This window comes from Daktulosphaira vitifoliae, unplaced genomic scaffold (assembly GCF_025091365.1).
Source record: "Daktulosphaira vitifoliae isolate Bord-2020 unplaced genomic scaffold, ASM2509136v1 Scaffold_1, whole genome shotgun sequence".
NCBI classification, from domain to species: domain Eukaryota; kingdom Metazoa; phylum Arthropoda; class Insecta; order Hemiptera; family Phylloxeridae; genus Daktulosphaira; species Daktulosphaira vitifoliae.
In genome coordinates this window covers 14,402,744-14,430,495 of record NW_026099572.1, presented here as the reverse complement: position 1 = coordinate 14,430,495, position 27,752 = coordinate 14,402,744, and the positions used below count along the sequence as shown (strand labels likewise).

General features: G+C 24.9%; 2 protein-coding genes across 6 annotated transcripts; one reads left to right on the top strand and one right to left on the bottom strand.

Annotated features, from left to right (window-relative positions):
* The first annotated feature begins 1,685 nt into the window (after positions 1–1,685).
* LOC126910391 (sodium/potassium-transporting ATPase subunit alpha) lies at positions 1,686–27,362 on the top strand. Of its 5 annotated transcripts, XM_050692933.1 has the most exons (18): positions 8,669–8,905; positions 10,799–10,879; positions 10,965–11,108; positions 11,187–11,390; positions 11,549–11,662; positions 11,811–11,924; positions 13,009–13,261; positions 13,485–13,706; positions 13,778–14,135; positions 14,272–14,404; positions 14,469–15,049; positions 16,127–16,269; positions 19,395–19,651; positions 24,954–25,048; positions 25,511–25,685; positions 25,740–25,870; positions 25,933–26,034; positions 27,224–27,362. In XM_050692933.1, exons 1-18 carry the CDS (start codon positions 8,882–8,884, stop codon positions 27,342–27,344), a joined length of 3,252 nt encoding a protein of 1,083 aa, XP_050548890.1. In that variant the 5' UTR covers positions 8,669–8,881; the 3' UTR covers positions 27,345–27,362. The 5 variants fall into 5 exon arrangements, with proteins under 5 accessions (XP_050548895.1, XP_050548890.1, XP_050548891.1 ...); XM_050692934.1 differs by lacking the exon at positions 10,799–10,879; XM_050692937.1 differs by lacking the exon at positions 11,549–11,662.
* On the bottom strand, positions 4,874–8,266 carry LOC126910401 (protein arginine N-methyltransferase 1). The gene is made up of 6 exons (XM_050692955.1): positions 8,079–8,266; positions 7,538–7,786; positions 7,283–7,453; positions 6,483–6,615; positions 5,624–5,793; positions 4,874–5,543 (listed from the first exon to the last, which is right to left on the bottom strand). The coding sequence occupies exons 1-6, from the start codon at positions 8,112–8,114 to the stop codon at positions 5,160–5,162; spliced, it is 1,143 nt and encodes a 380-aa protein (XP_050548912.1). The 5' UTR covers positions 8,115–8,266; the 3' UTR covers positions 4,874–5,159.
* Positions 27,363–27,752: the final 390 nt, after the last annotated feature.

The following is a 27,752-nucleotide window of genomic DNA, read 5'->3' as shown; positions in this document are numbered from 1 at the left end:
TGTAGTTATTGATTTATGAACACGGTTTTTATTAAGAAAAACATTTATGATTAACATTCATGTTAAATACAATTGTTCGTTGATATTACGAACCTTTTTGTAATAGTTAAGAAGACTTTTTATCAATATTGTATCGATTACGTAATTTTTTTATATTAATAAAGAGTTCATTGATACAACAATATCAATTGTCATTTGGAAAATACGCTTGTCATTTATACAAAATAAATTAACGGTGTATCAACGCATCAGCTAGCATTACATTTGACCTGTTACTTGTTTGAATACACAACTGTACGGTGTTAAAAAATAAAGAATAAATTCAAATTTTTAGGAGAACTTACTTTGAAAACAAGGTAAGTGACGTTATTATATTTTAAATAATATTTAAACTAAATTGATCTTTTGTTATATTTATTCAACTATTTTTTAAACTTCCGAAGAATTCATTCGTCAATATTCTCTACTGACATTAAAATGATATGTTTCATATGTAAATCGTCTTTTGACCATATTGAAAATCTAATAGTTCATTTAAAAAATTCGCACAAGTTGAATAATTATTCATTCGTTAGATGCAATGATTGTGGCTAAGGTTTTATTCTATTAACAAGATTTAGGAGACATGTCATGAGACATCATCAAAATAATCCAAATAGTTCTCTTAGTAGCAGTAATATTGTTTTAGATTCAAGACATAACAGCAATTGCTATCCTGTTAATTTTTCATTTTTCAGCTTCTTCAAATGTATCAGATATTTCTCAATGTAACACACAGTCGGAAAACTTACCTCACACTTTAATTTTTCCAAAAAAAAAATCTATTATGGTAATTTTTTTTTTTTGTTTTAAGATAATAATAATGTTTTACTAATATAATAATATATCCAGGCAGTAATGAAGTTTGTTAACTCACATATAATTAATTTTTATAGGAGTATTATAGAACTTCTAAACAGGGTAAAATCTATAATAAGTATTACAATTTAGCAACGTCATTTAAAGTTGTATCTGGACCTCTTGGAACAGCAGACAAGAAATCACCTGCCAATTCTGAAAAGTTTAGTAGGCATTCAAAATGCTCAGGTATATTGCAGTTGTAATATTTATATTAATATAAATAATACTTTATTTCTGGAATAGATAAAGTTGAAGCTGTAAAACTTTTAAATAATACTTTTTAGAACCAGAGGTAAATTCAGAGAACTATATAAAAATATTAAAATATGACAATTTAAGTAATGAGGAATTTGACAGAACATGGCAGGCATGTTTTATTCACGCCTTGATTTTATAAAAAAGTATACAATAAAAGATATCTTTGATAAATAACCAGCATATAAAACAGCAAATGGTTACCATTTAGTAAGTTTAAAAATTTTTTTTCATCAAGTGAACAAGAATTTATTATTTTTAAATTTTCAGATTGACATGTACTTTGAGGCTGCTTTTTAAAAAAAAAGTGGCCTTCTAGAAAATTGGGAAAAAAATATTAGTAAATTGTTGTTATTCCTTTCTTTTAATTCTAACGTTAAAGACAAAAATATAAGAAAACTTATTGAAACTATCAGAATGAACAATCAAATATCTGAAAGTAGAAGTAAAAAAAAAATTTGTTGTGTAGTTTTATCAACATTTATGTTACATTGTATTTATTTTTTAGATGGAAGACATGCTGCTATTATTTGGGTATTATTATCATGGGTATTTTGTACCAACTAATAAACTTGTTAGGATTGACCCAAAAACAAAGCAGAAAACAACTATAAAATTCACTATTCGAGATTCACAAGAATCCGTTATTTTTGTTGGATCTACAATTCAAATGGTCGAAGACCATATTGAAAACTTGAAAAAATAATCCAGCCCACTATATTTTGTATTGGAGAAAATATAACATCAATTAATGAGATTTTCCTATATTTGGATGGCATTAGATATATTTTTAAAAGTATCATAAAAGCTCTTGATATTTGTTTTAAATCCATTTATTTATTTGATTTTAAATTTCCGGATGAATCTGTAATATTTTATTCTTTTTTGGAATATTTTTTTTATGATTTTGTTATGAATACTTAACTTAGTTTTATTATTGTCCCACAATTGTAATAACAGATAATCATAAATTGAATTGTAATTGAGGTCGGCCTAAAAGAATGTGTTTATAAAGTATTTTTTGGTGTTGCAAAACTGGAAAGTGGCCGACTGCGACTGTTGTAATTCAGAGCATCGTTAGTCATTTGACAACTATTGTGCGATTACTATTACTTTTATTTTAATAAACTAATTAATTATTCGGCAATACTATTTTATTTTATTCTATTTGTTACTCTCGTAACAATTTTAAAGATAAGCTAAGTTTTCCTAAAGTACATGTATTGGAACAATACTTTAATTATTTAAGTATTGTTCCAATACATGTAATTTAACAACTTAAATTTATACATTAATTAATTGTTAAATTAATATTTATAAAAATTCTTTTATTAATAATTTGATTGTTTAAATTCTTTATATTGATTTGAACTAAATTTTTACTTATAATTAAAATAAATAAATGCGTTGATTATACGTATTTTTTGGTGTTGCAAAACTGGAAAGTGGCCGACTGCGACTGTTGTAATTCAGAGCATCGTTAGTCATTTGACAACTATTGTGCGATTACTATTACTTTTATTTTAATAAACTAATTAATTATTCGGCAATACTATTTTATTTTATTCTATTTGTTACTCTCGTAACAATTTTAAAGATAAGCTAAGTTTTCCTAAAGTACATGTATTGGAACAATACTTTAATTATTTAAGTATTGTTCCAATACATGTAATTTAACAACTTAAATTTATACATTAATTAATTGTTAAATTAATATTTATAAAAATTCTTTTATTAATAATTTGATTGTTTAAATTCTTTATATTGATTTGAACTAAATTTTTACTTATAATTAAAATAAATAAATGCGTTGATTATACAATAAATTGTTAAATAAAGTTTACTGTATATTTTGATGGCATTGGTTTAATACTTTATTGCTTATTTAAAGCTTTTAATTTTGTACTAATAAACAATTTTTTTTTTGTTATCCTGAAAACTTGTAATTTTGGACTTTAACCCCTTTTCTTTATTAATTTTTTTGTATTAAATTCAATTCTTATAAAAATTAATACTATAGTAATACTAGTAATAATAATTATAATTAGAAGTGTAATTTAAAACATTTATAAATATAACGAATACTGTTTATTGATATTAAAATCCTGGTACTTTATATTACAATCGTAGTTATTAATATAACGAATACAGTACCTAAAATCAATTATCCTAGTTGTAATATTTATAAAAAATGGTTTTTATTATAAAAACACCGTTATTGATATCACGTACACAATATTTTAGTATTAAAAACAACAATTATTAATATTACAATTGTTTATCAATATTACGGTAGGTCCGTACGTAATATTAATAATCAATATTTTGTTATATTAATAATGGCGTCATCGGGTTCAAATCAATAATCAAAATTATTTTATTAATGAACTTTTTTTTTAATATTATGTAGTAATTTTTTTCAGTGTAATATTGATGTGGATATAAGAAATAGAATAAAGTGTGAGTCGGTGAAGTGGAGAGAAGCATCTGTTATATTGTGCAAAGAAAGAAATCGGAAGCTATTAAAAGTTATGGAAACTAATGTTAAAGAAGAGGAGGTGGAAGATCAAAATAGAGATGAGGTTGGTTGATGTGAACGGATAAGAGTCGTCGATCTAAGTAATTGGGATTAAGGTGATGAAATAGAATGACAAAATCAATTGTACGAAGAATATTTTTTCAATTTTAATATTTCATAATAGAATTGTCCTAGTTAAAAACAAAAAAGAATTTGTTAATTATTGGTAGATGGATAAACAACTATTTTTATGATTGGATATAATTTAATTAAAAATTAGGATGCACCATTTTGTTTTATTATATCAACTTAGTACAAAAACTCATCACGGTCATGTTTTTTTTTTTTTTTTTGTTATTACCAGTTATTTAATGTATAAATATATTATCTCATTTTTTTTAAGGTGACATGAAAGGTTGTATTTTTAATAAAAAAAAAAAAACAAGTTAAAAGGCCTCTGAACACTGTAGTCTAACAGACAATTAGCAGATGTATCAACTTGCCAAGTCAGCTGCAGATGACACTATCTTAGCAGAACTTCGGTTTGTAACATACAGTGTTAACTACACAAGCATTTAGATGTACAAACTAAATGAGAATAAGTGGTACAACATAAGCACCAAACTTAATGAAATTAAAGGATCCATTGTGAGATAGGACAAACCTGATAATTTCATAAGAGAAAACTGTTAAAATAAGTAAATAATATTATATAAAATATTTCAAAATAGGATACACCCAATATGATTTACTGACATCCAATTACAAAAGAGCCTCCAATTTGCAAGTTACACCATCCTCAACAATGTGGAATTAACACTAATTGAATGCCTAATACATATTATAACAACATAGTTTAGGTTCAGACTCCCAGTTACTATATTAAACATTAAACTTCATTAGGACTTATTTACCATCAATAATATGATAAAAACTTTAAATATGTATCATATAATTTATATATAATGACAACATAAGTTATACAAGCCAATGGCTTAGTTTCCGAAGATTTAGAATATAAAAAAATAAATAATAACAAAAATAACCGTTAATAAGTCTTTCACACCAAGATGATAATTTTACTGAACAGTTAAAACAATTTTTTTCTTCAGTGACAAAAAACAACAAATATATACATATATATTCGTATATATATATAGCCATATAAAAATAGGAACAACAAAGATTGTTGAATTCAAAATCAATTATAAAAACCAAAAATTATTTACAAATCTTATTTCTACAATAGTAATCACTCTAAATATTACAAGAAAAAGATGCCAAGTTTTTTTAACAAGTTATATTATGTATGGTACGTTAAGACTAGTAAAATGTTTTTTTTCTTAATGATGGGAACAATTAAATTAAAGAATTCATTAGAGAGGATAATAAGATAATTTTAAAATAATTAATTACTTCAAAAAGTATTTTTGATCTTCAATAAAATGTTTTTTTTAATGTATTTAAATTTTTTTTTTTTTTTTAATTAGCGCATACGATATTTATTTGATTCAGTGACGTCATTCACATCATTTTTAAAATCAACATCAATCACAAAGTCCAGATCTCTAGTATTACGTTCATTTGGTGACATAGAAAATGTTCCATAAACTTCATCATTTCTTTTCACTGTTAAGTAGTTATCTAAGTAAAATACTGTTTGTTTCCAATGTGTGTAAGGAGCTTCTGGAGCAGTAGAAAAACCAATTCGTTTATGACATTTGCTAAATTCAATAGTGAAATATGTAACAAATGCATGAATGTAGTCTTGACGACGTACTTGAAGATTAAAAGGGGCGGTAAAGGTCAAATCTTCTTTCTTAACAGTATACAAATCAACTTCTTTTAATAAACTTGAATTTGTTACTACCTAAAATATAACACTAATTAGTTTTGCATTATGACAAAAGTTAATAAGATTCTAATTTTTATAGGCATTTGAATATTCACTTGTTTTGGTTCAACACAATCAACTAAAGGTTCACTAATTGCAACATTACGTATGGCACTCATATTAAATCCATAAACATTTTCCCACCAATTTATTTTATCATCTTTATATTGTCTATCTTCAATACCAGTTATAAATAAATTGGCTCTATCTGGGAATAACATACCATCTAAAAAAAAAAAATATCAAGTTAACAATTGAAACTTTAGTTAACTTTAAACAGTATTTTGCTTTTAAAATCATTAAAATTTTTAGTGTACTAAATAAAATATTTAATTAAAATTTAGACCCATTTACCTACAAATCATTTATTTCTTCTTTAACTTTAATTAAATAGTTACTCTAAGATATACATAGAATGGAACACATCTAACAAGAATTTATTTAAAAACCATTTTGCTGATTTTTAAACTTTTTACATTTTTATTTATAAATTACATTAAAACCATAATTGGTATAATTTTTATTAATAAATTAAATAAAAATAACTTTTTAAAATTTTTATAATAACTAGGGGTCAATAACAATTTTAATTGAGTAATTATTAAATTACAAGCATTTAAATTAATGCATAGAGTAGGTAAGTATTAAATTATTGTAATTATCAGTATAGTTGGAGCCACCGACTAGCAACCATCACTTTGAAGACGGACTCTGCAATGAGTCCAAAACATCAGAACTCAACTGTAAAAATGGATACATCCTTAAGCATTTGAAGCAACAAGGCAATCCATAAAAGCATTAACACATTTATAACACTTTAATTGTTCCAAAAGTTAAAAAAGTAGCTCGTGAGATATATTTTACTCTGTATGTTGGTAGAATTTTAACACAGTACTTATTTTTGTCTTATATTACCTTCTTTCAGCCATTTGTCTCTAGCATAAAGTACAGTATCTAACATAGATTCGTAAAACAGACAATAGCCCATCCATTCAGATATAATTATATCTACTTTGGTGATTCCATCGGGTAATTCTATTTCTTCAACCTTCAATTAAAAGTTTTTATAATTGAGTACATGATTATAAAATATAAATACTATAATTAGCTAGAGAATAGAACAGTAAAACTCTTATTTATATTAAAAACTGTGAGATGTACATGCAAGTATATTTAGAAATATAAAAGATACTGAATGCCACTGTTTCACATCAAATTAATTAAGGCCAGAGTTGGAGAAATCACTGAGAACTTTGCCTAGGATAACATGCTCTTTTAGAGACATGGCACAAAAAAGTGATTTAAAAGTTCATTTGATTGTTTGTTGGTTCTGTTGGATTTTGTGATGATAAAATGTCATGTAAACTATAAAGCTGACCCTGTTATTAATGATCAAGCATGATTTGTGAATTTGTGAATTAAGTGAATTTGTGAATTAAGTAAAATATTAATCATATTGTTATAAACATATATTTTAATTAACTAGTCATTTTAAGTTTTACAAATTATAAATCTATAAGAGCAATGATTTTAACACAGACATTTATAATTAATTTTGATAAAAGTAAAAAAAATTATTTAGACAAATTTTATAGTACAAAGATAATGAAAATTGATTCAGCAATAGACTAAGGGAGGAGAAATTACCACTTTTTTTATCCTACTGTTAGACAATGAAATTATACTACAATAAAACAAATGTAAAATTAACTTACTTTTCCTTTAATAATCGTCACAATATGGCTTAAGTTGTTATCAGCAACAATTTGTTTTGCATAATCAACAATATTAGAACATTCAATGCCAAATACTCTAGCAGCTCCAGCTTTAGCAGCAAACATAGACAATATACCAGTTCCACAGCCTATGTCTAACACAATTTTATCCTAAACAAAAAGTGTTGATTTATAAAGATTTCTTTTTATAATATAGTATGTACTAATAAAATTTTTTATTAAATCTATTTCTACCTTAAATAAATGTTTATTATAATACATTGAATTTCTATAGGTGAGTGTCCGAACTTCATCTTTAAGCATTTCTTCATGTATGCCAAAGTGTGCATAAGAATCAAAATAATAATCCATTGATGTCATCTCACCAACAGTAACAGTGCCATTTTTTAAACCATTAGGGATTATTGTAACAGATGATCCACTAGCAATAGTTTCCCCAATGTTATTGTCCATTATAACATCCATAGGATCTATTTTACCATCCTAAAATAATAAAAAAATTTATTTAGGAAATTCACAATTAACAGTAAAAAATATTTTTTCATATAACATTATTGAATTAATAAAACAATTTTAATGGCAAACAGATACTTAACCATTTTAAAAATGTGCAACTTATAATTTAAAATCAGATGTATAAAGACTTTACAATTAAATAATTTTAAAACTTGTAACATATCCATACTTTAAGATAATTTATAATTATTCAAAAGAAAATATAATTATGCAATATTGCACTCGATAGAGTTTAATAATTACTAGTGTCTAAACTTACTAAAATATTTCCAACAGGAGTAGAAATTTGTGACATTTTAAAATTTAAATATGTACTTAACAGCTTAACTAAAATTTATTTTATAATATAAAAGTATTAATTTTATTTTATTTTCTTATTTTACTTTTTTTAAATTAAAAATAACAATAAAGTCTAAAACCACATTAGCCGTTGCTGTTTGGAACAATTACTAATATAGAACAAATGCAAAACAAATGATATTTAACATGAAGTTAGAGACGTATATAAAATAAACCGCATTATTTATTAAGATAAAATTAACCTCAATTTATAAATTTAAATAATAAAAAAAAAATTTATATTTCATAATTTTTTTTTTTCTCTTGTAATATTATTAAGTTTAGTCCAGGTGTATGAGGTTTTTTAATATAAATTGTATTTTAATCAAATAATTTTTATTAATTTTATTTGTATTTTAAAACTATTTAGTGGAAATGTATTTTATATTAGTAAAATACTTGAATATTTGTAGTGCTATCTATCATTAAAGTGTAAACTAGTTAATATTTATCGGCTAGGTTCGCTAGTACTCGTCAGACGTGAATTATTTTGTTTACATATTTCAATCGTGAAACTTAGTTACTATTAATGAGTGTATGTTGGTTGGTGTGCCAAGTAAATTGAGAATTACTAAAGTCAACGTAGTTTTTATACATTTAATCATTTATTAATCATTTAGATACTTTTCGGTATTTAAACTTATTTAGTTGAAATTTTAATTAAATTTTACCGAAATTATTTTGTTCAGTTATGTGCGAAATATTATGAAATAATACAACGAAATGTCATCACAGGATTACGATTTGGTAAGTGTTAACAACGTCCTGTTGAAGGAATGTTTGGGCGGGACGCATTAAAATAGAAGTTTGTGCCAGTTGCATGTTACAATCTACTTGTTAAATTTAATTGACAATTTAGTATTTATTAAAAGTAGGACATATTTTATTTAGTTTGAATATATTATATTAATAGTTTTTATTATAAAAATATGTATTTTTAAAAATATTTTGATGAATGTTACTAATTTTTTATTGTGCATTGTGTAGCTAATTCGAATAAATTTGTGTATTTGATGTCTAATTAGAAATTTAATTTATCTTGTGTTTTAAATAATTGAATGTAATATTTTTAAGTAATTGATTTAATTTCTAATTTTTTATTTAACTTGGATGTAACTGATTGTATTTCATATATTTTATAAATTATCCTTAATAAATAATCCATGTATTTTGTATTTACTTTGGTGGGATATCAAATTTTTATAGTACTTTAATATGTGAATTATCATGGAAAATATTGATAAAATTATTATTTTTAAACATTTTTAGAAACTATCATTAATTATATCATAAATAATGTACCTTGTCATGTAGTAATTTATAAACCAGTTTTAAAAAGTTATATTGATTGTTTTTAAGAAAAAATTATAAAATTCGAGAATTATCAATTGTTTAATTGAAACTTGAATTTTGATGTTAGCAAATCACATTGTCTAAACATTTTTTTTCACTTCTTCTTTATTTTATAAATCTACTATAATAAAGGATTTTAAAATATTAGGTCTTTATAATCCAGAAACTCAATTCAAACTTTTTATTATGTAACATTGTTTTTCTAATATTCTTTTATATCATTTTTATTGAATATAAGTGTATGAATAATAGAAAACAATGTTGGCATTGGTCCAATCATTCTAGTAATAATACTCATTTAATGATTCTCATTGACACTTATGTTGTATTTTAATTTTTAATAGCTGATCAAACCCCCTAAAAAATATATTTACTAATAATTGTTTTAATTACTAAATCATAATTATTTTTAATTATGATTTATACTTTAGTTCTTCATAAGGAAGCACATATACCCCAATAAAAATACATAAATATTTATAGTCTTCTAAATTATATGTTGTAATAAAAGTTATTTATTGTCTAGTACAGTAATTGATTCAAAAAATAATTTATAAGTTTTTGATTATTATTAGTCGCATTTAATTCAAAATTTAATTAATTTTTTGATTATATATTTAAAGAGTTATTATACCAAGTAATTATTTTAATATCCTTTTGTAAGACTATTTACAGTTAAATTAATTAAAAAATATAGATGAATAAAACAATACATTATATATAAGTTATTTATATTAGTAAATAAGAAGCTTTTGTCTTGGTTATTTATGTCACTTAACTATTCCAAAATAGACTTTTAGAAGACTTGTTTTTGTAGATGTTGTTTGGCAAAATGTCAAAAATAAAAAATAAAATACATTATACTTTTTTTGGGCCTGTTATTGTAATTAATTATACAACAAAATTTCAGTGTTTTGAGACTATTAATTTTGGAGCATTTAATGGGTTATGTATATCTAAAAATTATTTAATGAGTAATAGATGTTTTATATTAAGTATTGATAATAATAACGATTTTGGATTGGAATTAGAAGATGGTTATAGATTAAAATCATTATTATTTATTTATTTTAAAAATAAAATTATAATTCAATAATAGTAATATCATATTCCTGTCATTTGAAATTTTAAAAACATTTTTTAAAAAATACTTATTAATAATTTAATATTTCAATGCTTGATGTTAATTAATATATTTATACCATTTCTATATATATATTATGTAATATTGAGCTTGTAATGTAGTATTTTTAAATAGTGTGTGATTTTTTTTTTTAATTATTTTAGCATGGTAGAACAGATTCATACAGAGTTGCTACTGTTCCATCAAACTTTGATGATAATAAAACTTTTGATGGAAAACCAAAAGTAAATTTTGTATACTTATTTTTTTACAATTAGTGTTATTACATTGTTAAACAATAAAATATAATGCTATCCTTTTTTCATTTAGACAAGAAGAAAACCCCCATCTTCTATCAGTACTAAGTATAGTCGTGCTGAAAATCTAGATGAACTAAAACAAGATCCAAACTTAGATTATCATAAAATATCTTTAGATGAATTGTACCAAAGATTTGGAACTCATCCTGAAGCTGTTAGTATACATTTTTGTTATATGAATTTCACATTCATACAAAATTATGATTATGTACTTTTTTTGCATTGAAAATAGGGTTTAACACATGCTAAAGCTCGTGAAAATTTAGAAAGAGATGGTCCTAATACTCTGACACCACCATTAACAACGCCTGAATGGATTAAATTTGCCAAACAAATATTTGGTGGATTTTCTTTATTATTGTGGATTGGAGCCTTATTATGTTTTGTAGCTCATAAAGCTGAAACCAGCACTACTGTAAATTCAAATGATGATTATGTATGTTTTTTTTTAGTATTTATTTGTAACAATAGTAATAAAATGCCTACAAACATGCTAATTTAAAATTTACCATATTTTATTTTATTTATACAATTATTTATTTAAACTAATTGATTATTAACATATAATTTACCTTTTTATAATATGAAATACAGTTATATTTGGGAGTAATATTAGTAGCAGTTGTTATAATCACAGGAATTTTTTCATATTATCAACAAGCTAAGTCTTCGGCAATTGTGAATTCCTTTAGGAACTTAGTTCCACAGGTAAGATAAAATGAAACTATAAAGGTGTGGTTGCTTTATTGTTGCATTCTTTGCTATAGCTTTTTGTAGAAGCTTGGTTGTGGGTATATTTTAATATTATATTTAGTATAGTTTGGCTTGCTTAATTTAGCTTATTTTTTTACTGCAGATGTATTTAGGTTGCAGTATAATTGCTGTTATTGTAGTTACTGGTTATCTGTCTTATTGTCGACAACTTAATCAAGGTGCTGTCATAAAATCTTTTTATGAAACAAATATGCAGGTCTGTCACTTTTTAGCTAGTTTTATTTGAAAATTATGTAAGAAAATAAAATTTTTTTATGTAATACTTAGTTCCATTAACAGGCTATAAAATCAAAATTATTTCAATTTTCGAATTTTTTTTTACAACTAATAAGTTATTTCAACAAAATTATATTTTATTTATGTTAGAATAAAAATTACAAAAACTGAGAATTTTATAAGTTCGCTTTTGAAACTTTTATTAAACTGAAAAATGTGAGTTTAAACTAAAATTAACTAGAAAATAATATAGGTATTAATTTTGGTTTTTAAACTTTTAAAAGTCAAATTTTAAATTCAACTATGGTTTTATAGGGGATCTTATGATATTTTTGGTAGCTGTAATCCTTATTCCAATTTTGATAAAAAAAAAAATACAATATATGTTGACTAACTTACTAGACATGTATGATAAAACTTTCCTTTCCTAGTCCTGATCTTCAATATATGTGGCATTGTAATATTCTAAAAATTTTAATTTTATACAAAAAAGTTAGATAAAATATTTTATTTTACTCCTTTAAAACTGCCAAATTTTTGTAAACATTCAAATATTTAATATTTTATTTAAAAAAAATTGTACAAATATTATTTTTTTTTATCAATTTAGAAGAAAAAATCTTAGTTTGTATTCTTAAAAATTCAAATGCTTTTTATTTTTATATTTTTAATTTGTGTATTTTTGTTTTAATAATTTCATAATCACCTAATATTATTAATTTTATTAGTTTTATAATAATTTTATGTGGCGGTTTTTAAAATAATTTAAACATTTTTGTTTAAATTGGTTATTAAGTTGGCTTTGATTAACTATAAATGAGTTATCCAGTTTTAAAGTGATTTATCAAACGATTTTGTTATTTTTTGACAAATTGTCTTACAAACTAGACATGAAAATGCAAAATTACAAAAAAAAATTTTTTTGGAAATACATTATTATGCAACTGAATGACTCAAATTGTTTGAATATACGCTGGGGTAAATATTTTCTTAAGGCGGTATGGTGTCATAATGAAATATATTGGTTTAAATGTATTTATTAGTGGAATTTATATTATTACTAGTTTGCTGTTGTCATACGTCAAGGAGAAGCTATAACATTACGAGCAGAGGAACTTACTTTAGGAGACATTGTTGAACTAAAATTTGGTGACCGTATTCCAGCTGACTTAAGAATTATTGAAAGCCGTTCATTTAAAGTTGATAATTCATCATTAACTGGGGAATCAGAGCCTCAGAGTCGTACTCCTGAATACACTCATGATGATCCGTTGGAAACCAAAAATTTAGTATTTTCTACTACACATGCAGTTGAAGGTAAGATTTAAGATATATGCAGGTTTATTTTAAATTATTGGTAAGAGCTAGATGATATTTTCAAAAGAAACTGGGTCTGTTAAAATTCTTTAAATTGAGTCATATACTAGAGTAATAATATTATTTGTATTTAATATCTATAATTACTATAAATAATATTTATAGATATATATATATATATATATATATATTTATTAAATATATATCTTATTTTAATATTTAGGAACGGCCAAAGGTGTTGTTATAGCATGTGGAGATAATACAGTTATGGGAAGAATAGCTGGTCTTGCCTCAAGTTTAAAAAGTCGACCAACACCAATTGCTAGAGAAATTATTCGTTTTGTGAATTTTGTTAATCTTACTGCTATAGTCATTGGTTTATTGCTATTTATAATTGCTTTATTGATGGGATGTTATTGGTTAGATGCTATTGTTTTTTTGATAGGTTTGGACTTCACTGTTATTATTATTATTTTAATAGATTTATGATAAAAATCTGAATTATTATATTTTTAGGATTTCTTGTTGCTGCAGTTCCAGAAGGACTTTTGGCAACAGTAACTGTTTGTTTAACTCTTACAGCTAAACGAATGGCATCTAAAAATTGTTTGGTAAAAAATTTAGAGGCAGTGGAAACACTTGGTTCTACATCAACTATTTGTTCTGATAAAACTGGTACTTTAACACAAAATCGTATGACTGTTGCTCATATGTGGTTTGATAACCAAATAATTGAAGCTGATACTACTGAAGATCAATCTGGTGTGCAATATGATCGTTCAAGTCCTGGTTTCAGAGCTTTAGCAAGAATAGCAACTTTATGTAGCCGTGCTGAATTTAAAGCTGGGCAAGATAGTGTACCAATCCTAAAAAAGTTAGTCATTTGATTTGATCAAATATTTAAGTTAATAACAGAAACTATAATTTAATAAATAGATGTATTACATTATATTAAAATCTTAAATTATATTAAAAAATTTACATGAATATTCATATTTTTATGTATTTAGAGAAGTTAATGGTGATGCATCAGAAGCTGCACTTTTGAAGTGCATGACTCTTGCTTTGGGTGATGTTATGACAATTCGGCGAAAAAATCGTAAAGTTTGTGAAATTCCATTTAATTCCACAAATAAATATCAGGTATATGATTGGAATTAAATTTTATCAAATTAAAAAAAATTAAAATGCTAAATTTTATTATTAGGTTTCAATTCATGAAACTGAAGATCCCATAGATTCTAGATATTTGTTAGTTATGAAAGGTGCTCCAGAACGTGTTCTTGATCGTTGTTCTACCATATTTATAGGTGGTAAAGAAAAAGTGCTTGATGAAGATATGCGTGATGCATTTAATAATGCTTATTTAGAGCTGGGTGGTCTTGGTGAACGTGTTCTTGGTTTTTGTGATATGTTATTACCAGCAGACCGTTTTCCTAAAGGTTTCATGTTTGATGTTGATGAACCAAATTTTCCTTTAACTGGTATGCGTTTTGTTGGCTTGATGTCAATGATTGATCCTCCAAGAGCTGCAGTACCAGATGCTGTAGCTAGATGCCGATCAGCTGGAATTAAAATTATTATGGTTACCGGAGATCATCCTATTACTGCTAAAGCTATTGCCAAGTCTGTTGGAATTATATCTGAAGGAAATGAAACAGTTGAAGATATTGCTCAACGGTTGAACATTCCTGTATCTGAAGTTAATCCAAGAGATGCTAATGCTGCTGTTGTTCATGGCTCTGAATTATTAGATTTGCCGCCTGAAGTTTTAGATGAAATATTAAGGTATATTCTATATTTACTTATTATACATTGTTTATTATTAACTAAATGAACTAATATTGTATAAAATACAGTACCTTTCTATATTATTAGACCCAAACTATAAATAACAATGTCCCGAAAATAAAGTTTCAATGAAAACTGTAGAGTAACTGTAATAGAGTTTTGGTTTTTCTCATTGTTTGTAACAATTGAAATTTTTCTTTTTGACACATACTGTATAATTTTATATGTATTCTTTTTTATTAGGCAAGTCTTTATGACTATACTAAATGGTTTGGTAGATATTTTGGATACAATTTACAACCATAAAGCCAAAGATCATAGAGATGATCTTTCAGTAATAGGTTTCTTTTACATGTGCAGTAATTTGAATTATAATTTTTCAGAAAAAAGCTTAATTAAAATATTTTTTAGAAACTCTTAAAATTGTATAAACAAGGTTTAAAACTAGTAACAACATCTATTACTATTAGTAATATATTGATATATGAATTGTATTATTTTGAAATTTCTTTACAAAAACTTTTGAAGAATAAAAACTTGTGTGACAGCTTGATATAACAATCAAACTTTTGCAAGAGTTCAATTATGGTTCTCATATAAAACATAAAATCAATTTAATTTATATTTTAATCATTATGCAAAGGATATTTTAATTAAATCATAATAGATGTATTGGTTTAAAAAATATTTTTTGCAAAAAAAAAACCTAATAATACTATCTATCACTGTAGTAAGATTTTGTCTAATTAGATCTAATCAGAAAACTTTTTATTCATATTATAGTAATTTTTTATTATTACATCAAGTCAACAAATTTGAAAGTGATTTTAGGATACTACACAAATTTATTTGTCAAATTGAAATACCAAATGATTTTCTATTTCAATGGAAATTAGTATTAATATGACCTAGCATTTCCAAAAAATCTACTAAGTCATTTATTTTATTCATATATAATTGATTTGTATGCCTGATAAATAAAATTAAGTGAACAAAATTGCTATATTATTATTTTTTATTTGGGTCTAATAACATAGCAAGATACTGTAATATAATATTCATTGTGTAATATAGATATCATAAAGAAATAGTATTTGCAAGAACATCCCCTCAACAAAAATTATCAATCGTTGAAGGCTGTCAGAGAATTGGTGGAGTGGTAGCTGTAACTGGTGATGGTGTAAATGACTCTCCAGCTCTTAAAAAATCTGATATTGGTAATAATATTAGCATTACTTATAACTGTGGCGTATCCAGTGGGAGGGCTCCCAAAATTTCAGGCAATGTTATTAAATAATATAAAGTATATAGATATATTCTTAGCATATAAATGTAATATAAGATATAAAAGGTAGTATTGCGTTTGCATATATATACTGTTGACAAACACTAGTGGCCGTTCTCCTATCCACCCCCAGCCCAAAATGTCCAATGTTGTGTAGTAGTCTATGTCATCAAAACACAAACTGTATACAATGTCATGCCTATTTATATTGACATTACAATTTTCACATCATTATCATTATTATTATGTAATTATAATTAATAATGGTAATTTTTGTGGTCTTTTGAGACATCAAGCACAACATGGAGATAAAAAAAAATATTTAGAAACTTGTTCCAATGCAATGTACACAAGTCTATTTATCCAAAATGAAATCATTAACATTTTTGGAAAACTTGTTCTATTGGACATAATTTTAAAAAATTTCAAATTCAGATTATTTTTCTGTTCTTGCTGATGAAACAACAAATATTGCTCAAATAGAACAATTTTCAAACCGTATACAATATAGAGACAAAGAGTTGACAGTTATTCGAGACTATTTTCCTTTTTTTGTACCAGTTCATAATGTAACTGGTTTGTTTTGCCACCATCTTACAAAGTACATTAAAAGAACTTGGTTTGGACTTAAATAATTATTTGGACAAGGTTACAATGGGGCTGCTACTATATCTGGTAACTTTTGTGGTGTTCAAGCAATAATAAAAGAGAGTTGCCCAAAAATTTTTTATAATCACTTTGTTTCTCAATCTTTGAATCTTTGCTGATCTGATGCTGCCATGACACAAGCTATTCGTAATTTGTTTAGTATTATTTCTGATTTTTGTGCTTTTTTCCATTTGGTAAAGAGAATTAAAAAAAATAAAATAATAAAATAAAAAAAATGAAATTAATGAGATACTACTTAAAGCTCAATTGTATAAAGCAAAGTCTTTATGCAAAACTCTATGATTTTTATAACATGAGGCAGTAATGCTGTTAATGAATTTTTAGAACTTATTGTTTAACAAATAGAATGTGATTCTTCAAACAGAACAACTAGTATATTCTGTCTACATATCATGTAAATTGTTAATTATACTTATAATTTATCAGAATACTTGCAAAGTAAAAATATTGATCTTGTAAATACTTTTAATAGAGTGAGTCAGGTAACAATTCAAATTAAGTTTTAAGAGAAAATGCAACTGATAAATTTAATCACATTTATGAAAAAAATTAATTTAGGAGGTTTATTAAATATTAATATAATTTGTAAAATAAACCACAAAAATGTAACTTTTCAAAATACTCAAAAATTTTATAGGAGAACAGTTTTTATACCTCACTTAGATGATATACTTTCATCATTAAATGAATGTTTTTATCACTTAAAGAAATAATAAATTCTCTACAATATGTTTTACTAAATATGATTGTAGATAAACCATATTCAAGCCTTAAATTATTTATTTATTTTAATCACTTATTTTGCAGTTATTATATATATATATATTGTGAATGTAATGTATAACTAATCAGTCTCCATCAAAATTATTCTTGGATACACATCTGCTTTGAATTATTTTTATATAATTTTCTTAAAAATTATAATATTTTATTATTGATGACATCGCTTTCTGCGCAGAAACAGAAAATGACTTGCAAAATATTTTAACTAAGGTCAATAAAATATTATGGAACAAATATGGAATGCGATTAAATAAAAAAAAGACAAAGGTTATGGCGTGCAGCAAGACAAACCCTTCTCAACTTAATATATACATAGATAACGCACGCATAGAACAAGTCCAACACTTAAATTACTTAGGAAGTAAAATAATGGAAGATGGCCGTTGTAAAGATGAAATTCTAAGTAGAATAGCGCAAGCGAAGAGGGCTTTCCAGAATAAAAAACACCTACTGAACACCAATAGTATGGACTTAGAGGTAAGGAAAAGGTTCTTAAAAAAATATATATGGAGTATTGCCTTATATAGCTGTGAAACCTGGACAATCAGTGCAATAGAGAAAAGAAAACTAGAGGCCTTCGAATTGTGGTGTTATCGTAAAATGTTAAGAATTAAATGGATTGATAGAATAACGAATGAAGCAGTATTAAATAGAATAAAAGAAAAGAAAATACTATGGCATACCATAAAAGTTAGAAGAGCTTAAATGATAAGACATCTACTACGCCATGAGAGTATAACAAAAACCGTCATAGAAGGCGACGTTAAAGGCCATATAGGAAGAGGAAGACCAAGGATGGAGTATATGAAGCAAATAATAAGTGACATGGGGAAGAATAGTTATAAAGAACTAAAGGAATTGAGTAATGATAGGGAAGAATGGAGAACTGCAGCAAACCAATCTAAGGATTGAAGACTGAAAAGAAGAATATTTTATTATTACAATGTCTATATATTTAAAGTCAAATTGGACAATATTGTTCAATTAATACTTACTATGTTTTTAGTTTAAAAACATAAATGCCAATATTTTTTTACATATTTTAAAAACAATTCATAAATAATATAAAATATTATTTTTTATAAGCTTTTTAGCCACTATAAAAGAGGTTTATAACATTTTATACTCCTAGGCAGGTAATTAAATCATTACCAAAGTGAATTCTGGATAACTGCAATCATTGAGTTGATTTTTTACTCAACAAATGAAGCCATCTATAATCAAATCATAAATCCTAAATAGTTGAACCAAATGATCCAATTATATTTTCTCTTTTCTAGGATTACTTCTCCAATTTTTTTAAATGTTTATTTTATGTTCAAATTATATTATTATATAATTATGCATTATATAATCTATTAAATGATAAATTATTAATATTAAATAAATTCATAACATCAATTTTAACATTTAATATAAAATTTAATAAAGGATTGTCAGAAATAATTTAAGTCAAACTTTCTTGAAAATTTCAGTCTGTTTTTTTTTATCTTTATAACTATAGAATAATCAATATTTTTTTATAATCTAAATACAGTGTTTTATTATTAAAAATATACTTAGTATAATTTTTACATTCATATATTGCACTCATTTATTTAACAGGTGTTGCAATGGGTATTTCTGGATCAGATGTCTCAAAAGAAGCTGCTGATATGATACTTTTAGATGACAATTTTGCAAGCATTGTAACTGGTATTGAAGAAGGGCGCTTAGTATTTGACAATCTTAAAAAATCGATTGCATATACTCTAACATCCAACACTCCACAATTACTACCATTTATTGTTTTCATAATGTTAAGAATACCTTTACCCATTGGAGCAATTGCAATATTATGTATTGACCTTGGTACTGACATGGTAAGAAAAACTTTTTCATTATTTATTGATATTATTTTATAAGGTTCTTTAATTAAAATTCAACTTGGGTTATATTGTTTGTTTTAAAAAAATAGTAAGATGAGATAGGGTAAGTGTGTCTGCTTGATATTTGAACTCAGTAACATTTATAATTATTTAGAAGAAATGTTTTCAAAGCGTTATGTTATCCACTTTTTGTTATGATACATGCTCAAATACTGACTTTTTGATGTGATTGATTTCATGTGACTGAATGATTAACTATGTTTGCTATATTTTTTATTTTAACTATTAAATAATATAATAATTTATTTAAATTCAATTTCACACTAGCTCCAGTACATTTGTTTATCTGAATAAGTGTGATATTAGTTGTGTAAATCTAATGAAGTATATCAAAATTTGGATTATTTGAGAACTAATAATTTATTTTTGTCTGCTAACCTAATCAACAAAAATGTCAATTAATCAGTCGTACATTAAACTTGAATGATTGATATTGATATTAAAAAAAAGTATATTACTCTTAAATTAATTAATTGCCTATTTTTTTATAATTGTGTCAAATAAATATATTATCGTGTAAAATACTTCATCTACTTAAATAATTAAATATATTACTATTACGTAGAAACAAAGTTTAATTTATAGAATCGGCAAACTATAAAAAGAAAGTAGTACACCTACCTCCTTTTTATTGTTATAGTTTTTTATTTTAACAAGTACTGGAAAATTTAACATTTTAATATAAAATCATTAAATTTAAACAAAAAAAGCACACACACTTGCCTCATTTCACTTTAATTAGTATGTTTTAGGTTGACCTAAAATCATTTTAGACAATTAATTTTTACATTATCATATGAATTTACATTGTAATAATAATGCATGAATATTCCTTCTCTAGAGAGTTATATTTGAATATCATAAATAAATATAATATTTTACTAATATACATATTAAACAAAAATAGTGATTAAAATCACTATCATAAGAAACGCTTTGATGCAAATCTGTAAATAGCGTTTAATTATAGGAAATTGGTGGATTATTCCAAAAGAAAAATTAACTCCTATTTTTTGTTCAACTTCGACTGCCATTTGCACATAGTAGATAGGCTGTCAAATTTCTTTTTTTTATAAATCAGACTGTTTCCCTTTATACGAGGGGGGGTTAAATTTTTTAAAATACAAGTAAAATGTAGACAAATTTTTCAACATAACTTTTTAAAATGTTCCGGAAATACTCCAAACTTCAAATATATTTCAAATTAAAACTTACATTATGTACTATAAGTTCAAAAAAAAAAAATTGTCCCTACACCTTTTCTTCTGTAGGCAGATGCCCGTCGAATTTAACGAAAAATGTAATTTTTATGTAAAAATCACTGTTTAACATGAAATGTTTTAATATTTAAAATTGCCATTAATTGTTGAAAAATGAACAATTTAAAATAATTCTTTTAGCTTCGATGCGAAGCGGCGAAGGTATTAATTTTACTATGATGTGTTTTTTTTTTTATGTCTGTTGCCACTTTTTCTCAGCTCTCACTGAACCGATTTCTTTCAAAAATACGTCAAAAGATCACAAATCGTATCTAGTTGAAGACATTACCCTTAAAAATTGAAAAAAATTCCCTCGTTCCCCGCAAATGGGGGAAATATCCAAAAAAATTACAAATTTAAAAATCGCTAATTTTCGAAATTTTTTCACTTTTTTTTCTTAAAACTTCCATAACTTTTTGAAAAATCAACAAATCAACATAATTTTTTTTTATACTAAAACCTTAGATATTTACCTTTCATTTGATATCATTTTTTTGAAAATCTATCACTTAACCTGCTCATTGGGGGGGATTTAAAATGGCAACTTTTTTACAAAAATTAATTTTTTCAACTTAATTTTTGAAAATGTTCCGGAAAGACTGCGTCCTTTAAACATATATCAAATTAAAGCTTATTTTATGTACTACAAAATGAAAAAAAAAAATTTGTCCCGACACTTTTTTTTCTACATTTAAACGGCTGCCGTAGTTAAAAAAACACTATTTTTGTGTTAAAATTTTCGATTTTCGATTTTAAATTTTCAACTTAAAAATGCTATAACTTTTTGAAAAATGTATATATCAGCACAAATTTTTTTTTTCTAAATACATTATAAGTACATCTTTCATTTGACATACTTTTTATTAAAATTGGACAATTTCCCCTTATATAGGGGGCGTTCAAAACTTAAAATATTGTAAAAAACATAGATCTTTTTCAACTGAACTTTTGAAAATGTTCCGGAAATACTGCGTCCTTTAAACATATATCAAATCAAAGGTTATGTTATATACTATCAAATGAAAAAAAAAAATTTGTCCCGACATCTTATCTTCTATGTGCAAATGGCTGTCGAAAATTTAAAAAAAAATGTAATGTTTGCGATAAAAATTACATTTTATCGGGATGTTTTTTGTACTTAAAACTGCCATAACTTTTTCAAAAATGAACAAATAAAAATAATATTTTTTTGTATTGAAACCTTAGATATTTCCCTTTCATTTGATATAATTTTTTTTGAAAATCTAACACTTATTCTGCTCACTGGGAGGATTTAAAATAGTAACTTTTTTACAAAAAATAACTTTTTCAACTTAATTTTTGAAAATGTTCCGGAAATACTGCGTCCTTTAAACATATATAAAATTAAAGCTTATTTTATGTACTACAAAATGAAAAAAAAAAATTTGTCCCGACGATCTATCTTCTATACGCAAATGGCTACCATATTGAAAAATATACTATTTTTGTATGATAATTATGGGTTTTGTATTTTATTTTAATAGAAGTTGATGTTGCTTTTGCAATTATCCATCAATTTTTTAAAATTAAACACTCTACAGATTTGCATCGAAGCGTTTCTTATGATAGTGATTTTAATCACTGTCAGATTAAATCTATACTGGACCCTACTATGCAATGTCGTAGTAATGCTATATACTATGCCGCGACCCCACTGTGCTACCGTTTTTATATTGAAACCTTAGGTATTTCCCTTTTTTTTGAAAATCTGACCCTTTACTTGCTCACAGGGGGGATTTAAAATAGCAACATCTGCACAAAAATTTTATTTTTTCAACTTCAGTTTTGAAAATGTTCCGGAAATACAGTTTCAAACATGTTAAAATAAAGCTAATGTTATGTACTATAAGTTCAAAAAAAAGAATTTGTCCCAACAACTTATCTTCTATGTGAAATGGTTGCTGTAGTTAAAAAACCATGCTATTTTTGTGTTAAAATTTTTGGTATTATATTTTAATTTATTTTAAAATACCTTATAAGGGGTACACAGATTTTCATTAATATAATATAAATCTAATTGACATAGAATAAAATGTTAAACTTATTTCAATTTATTGAATGTACGTTTCGTGATTCACTAAAAACCATTGCCTATGGCAATGATTTTTTTTTTTGTATTTTTTTCCATAATTTTTTTTTAGTTAGAATTTTGCTTTTCAATAATCCAATAATTTCTTAAAATTAAACACTATCTACAGATTTGCATAGAAGCGTTTCTTATGATAGTGATTTTAATCACTGTCAGATATCATTAATACTAGTCCCAACTATGCCACGCTCACACTGTGTCAAGATCCTACTGTGTTACCGTTTTTATATTATTATATTATTTGTTAACATATCTTTAGTATAAAAAAAAACATTAATTAACTTCAATTTAAATTATAAGTCATATCCTATAGTATTCTATAATATATCAATATTCAGAAATATTCTGTGCCTAGTTTCATCTATGATTCTGTTCACTATTGTGTTATTGAATTTAATTTTAACCTATATTTTTTTGGTTATTTTATTTTATATGTCAATACTTGTTTTGAATTAATTATTAATAATATCAAAAATTAGTGATGATAGAAAAAATTTAATTGCTGATTATAAATTAGCACAAAAAATTGAGTAATAAAAGTATATTTTTGACTCTGATGAAAATTATTTGTATTAAGCCCTTTAATATTTATACACGTTTGTCATAAAAGTAACAACTATTTTATCATTTCTTCATAAAAATTACAATACTAAATTATTAAATATCAATTTCATAATATATTTAATTTCTTTAATAGATATTTAATAATATATTATACTTCTAAATAAAAAAATTACTAATCAGGAATAATAAAGAAAATAGGAATTCATTTTGCTTTGGAATCCACCAATTTCATTATATATATATAGAAAGGTAAATAATACATACACACCTTTATATTAAAAAAAAATTCCATGTTCTCATTATATTTTTCCTTGAATTTTAAATTTATAATTTAGTTTTAAATGTTTTGACTACATTACATTTCACGCGTTTAGAAAAAAAAATCAAATTTTATAATACTCTGAACATTAATAAGTGTATTAACATCTATGAAATTGATGTATGTAAAATTTATAGTACTTAACCCAAGTGTTAATTCAACATTTGTTTAAAAGACACAGTATTTCTGGAACATTTTCAAAAGTTAAATTGAATTTTGTAAAAAAGTTGCTATTTTAAATCCCCCCTTGTGAGTAGGTCAGTGTTATATTTTCAAAAAAATTATATCTAATAAAAAGGAAATACATAAGGTTTTAATATAAAAAAAAAATTAGTTTGATTTGTAATTATATTATTCAATAAGTTATGGCAGTTTTAAGAAAAAATGGTGAAAATTTACAGATTTAAAAATTTTTAAGTTTTTGGGCGTTTTGCGCCATTTTTTCTATTTTCAAGAGCAATGTCTTTAACTAAATACAATTTGTGATATTTTGACGTATCATTGAAAGAAAACAGACAAGTGAGAGCTCAGAAAAAGTGGTGACAGATATAAAAAAAAACACATCATAGTAAAATTATATCTTCTCGTCTTCACATCAAAGCTAAAACATATATTTACAAAACTATTAAAAAAACATTTTATATTAAATATATTGTGCAGCAATTCACTCATAAAGGTGTACAGAATTAAATATGCAGTTGAGATCAGAAACAATGCCTTAATATTTGAACAATGTATTTATACATAAACATAATTTGAGGATGATTTTTTATAGAAAGAAGGGCTCTTTTTCCTAAACTATCAATAAAAAAATTATATGCATTATTATGTACAAATTCTATAATACTTTTTAATAATTTGTGGGTAAGCCTAGGCAATGTTGTCTTGTTATGTGCACACATACATGAACATATTCAAATATAAATTATTATTTTTTTAATTTTAATTTAGTGTAATTAGTTAGAATTGGCTTTTTGTATTTAGGTTCCAGCAATATCATTGGGATATGAACATCCAGAATCCAATATTATGAAACGGCCTCCTAGAAATTTAACAAAAGATAAACTTGTTAATAACAGGTGAACGTCTATTCAGTAATTGCTCAGGATTCATTTTATAATTTGCTTGTTATAGCTTTGCCTAATAATTTCCTTGATATTTTTTATATTAGCTTGACTTTATATAATATTAGTAATTTTGATTAGTAATTAGCTATCTATAACACTGCTAATAATTTCTACATTAATTTAAAATTAATCATTGTAATTTAAGTAATAATTAACAAAAAAAAGTTTGGTTTTATTATTTTGGGGTGCTTAGCTTCTGGGCATTTCTTTGGCATTTGAGACAAGAAAATCAAACTTGATGAAAACATGTCCATCAATTAAAAATCCTATATTTAATGTCAGGTAAACCAAAAAATCTTTACAATTTTCTTCTATTAGCAAGCTTGGCAAGTAGTGTTTATTATAAAACTAAATCTATTTTCAGTTTAATTTGATTTTTTAACCATGCTAATTAATTAAAATTGACTTTTTAAGATTGATGTGTTTAGCATCTTTACAACTTGGAGTCATTGAAGCTTTTGCTGGGTTTTTCACATATTTTGTGATTATGGCTGAGAATGGATTTAAGCCTTTTTATCTAATAGGAATACGTAGTCAATGGGATTCTAGAGCTGTAAATGATTTACCGGATTCCTACAATCAAGAATGGGTAAAATTAAAAAAATTTATATAAACCTTTTTTATAATATTTATTTTCCTGCAGACCTATCAAGATCGTAAAGCATTAGAATATACATGTCATACTGGGTTTTTTATAGCAATTGTAGTAGTACAATGGGCTAATTTAATTGTATGTAAAACAAGAAGAAATTCAATTGCACAACAAGGAATGAAGTAATTTCAAATATGAAGTTTGTTGATTATATATTTCTTAAATAAATGTCTTTGTGTTACAGAAATATGGCTCTAAATTTCAGTCTTGTATTTACAACAATTCTTGCATTATTCCTGTGCTATTTACCAGGGATGGCTGAAGCTTTACGAATGTATCCATTAAAGTAATACATTTTTATTAAAATTAAATTAATAATATAATTTTTTTTAATTGTCTAAAAATATTTTACTTAAAAGTATGTATTAAAAAATTTCTAATAATTTCTTAAAAAATTTTAAACATTTTAGGTTATTAAAAGTTTTTTTAACTATTGTATATGTGTGTGTGTTTGTGTGTGTATATATAAACTGGTAATTGATTAATCATTGACTACAAGATTTCTTCTAAAATAATATTAATATAATGAATATATATATATTGGTTTTATTGAATAGTATTTATTTCTAAATTTTAAAGTGGTTCATTATTGTTGAATTCCATAACTAAAGAGATACCTTTATTCCTTATAAAGAAGTCTACTTATTTATTTTAGTGAAAAATTACATATTTAACTAGTTATGAATATTTGTATGATTATATTATTTTTTTCTACAAGAGATTTTTTATGATTTAAATAACATAACCCACACTTAGCTACCAGTCTATATATTAATGTGTTAACAACTTCCAAAATAATGCTACATAAGTTGTAATCAACCAATCATTTTTTTGGCTGTATCTTTTTTATTAAATTGACTATTTGCAGACTGATTGTCATTGGTGGTAGGGCTGATACGACTCCGGGTTGGTTGGAGCACTTGCCGGATCCGGGTCCTAAAGGACAAGGGACTGTGCTGCTACAGGTGCCTCGAGAGAGAGCATGTGCAGACGGCCTGTGTAGCGGTCCCAACCGGACCATTGAATGTTTCTCATGCAGAGCAGAGGGCCATCGGGCTAGGGACTACACCAGATAGGTGGGAGGGCCGGAGAAGTCCGCCTAGGGTATCTCCTGCCCTCTTCGTGTTTCCATGTTTACTTTGTGTTTTTGTGAATTATATGCAAACCCACAGCAAAGTCCTACCCCCACCTCCACGTTGTGCGACCTAAGCAATGGATCCCACTCTGGGATTGAAATATTGTTTATGCCAATAAGCCAGCAAACAGTTGATACGAACTAGTTAAACATGAATGTTATTATTTTACAATAAGTTGGCACCCTTATAAAAGTTAAAGAATAGATCATAAAATAATTAATAACAAATCGAGAAATAATTAGTACTTAACAAAATACAAAAATTTATTTGTGTAAAGTCATAAATTAGCTGTTATAATGTAATTTAATTATTATATTTAAATTGAATTTACTAATTTAGATGGACTTGGTGGATTCCTCCAATACCATTTATGATGACCTTGTTTATATATGATGAAATAAGAAAATTTTACATAAGACGCAATCCAGGTGGATGGTTAGAACGAGAAACTTATTATTAAATAATAAATAATTCATTATACTCAATTGTATGTATGAATTGTAGATTTAAAATGAATTAGCCATTTAGTAACTTTTCATTATCTCAGCCTTTTTAATACTGATTCACTTTTTTTTTATATATTTAGCATGTTTTAATATTAAATAGATCAAACTATTGTCTGATTCTTCTTTATTTGATTATTAGCCTACTATAAGAATCAGCACAATTGAACAAATTTCCTTAAACAGGGTTACTGTTAGTAACAAAAGTATAATTTTACTTTTTGGACTATTTATTGTCTATTTATTATGTAATTTAAATGACTTGAAATTACTTTAATTATAACTTTTCTATTGAGTACAAAGAAAAGTTTGTTATATTTTTAAGTTTGTTTTCTAAACTTAATTTTAATTTAATTTTTTTAATT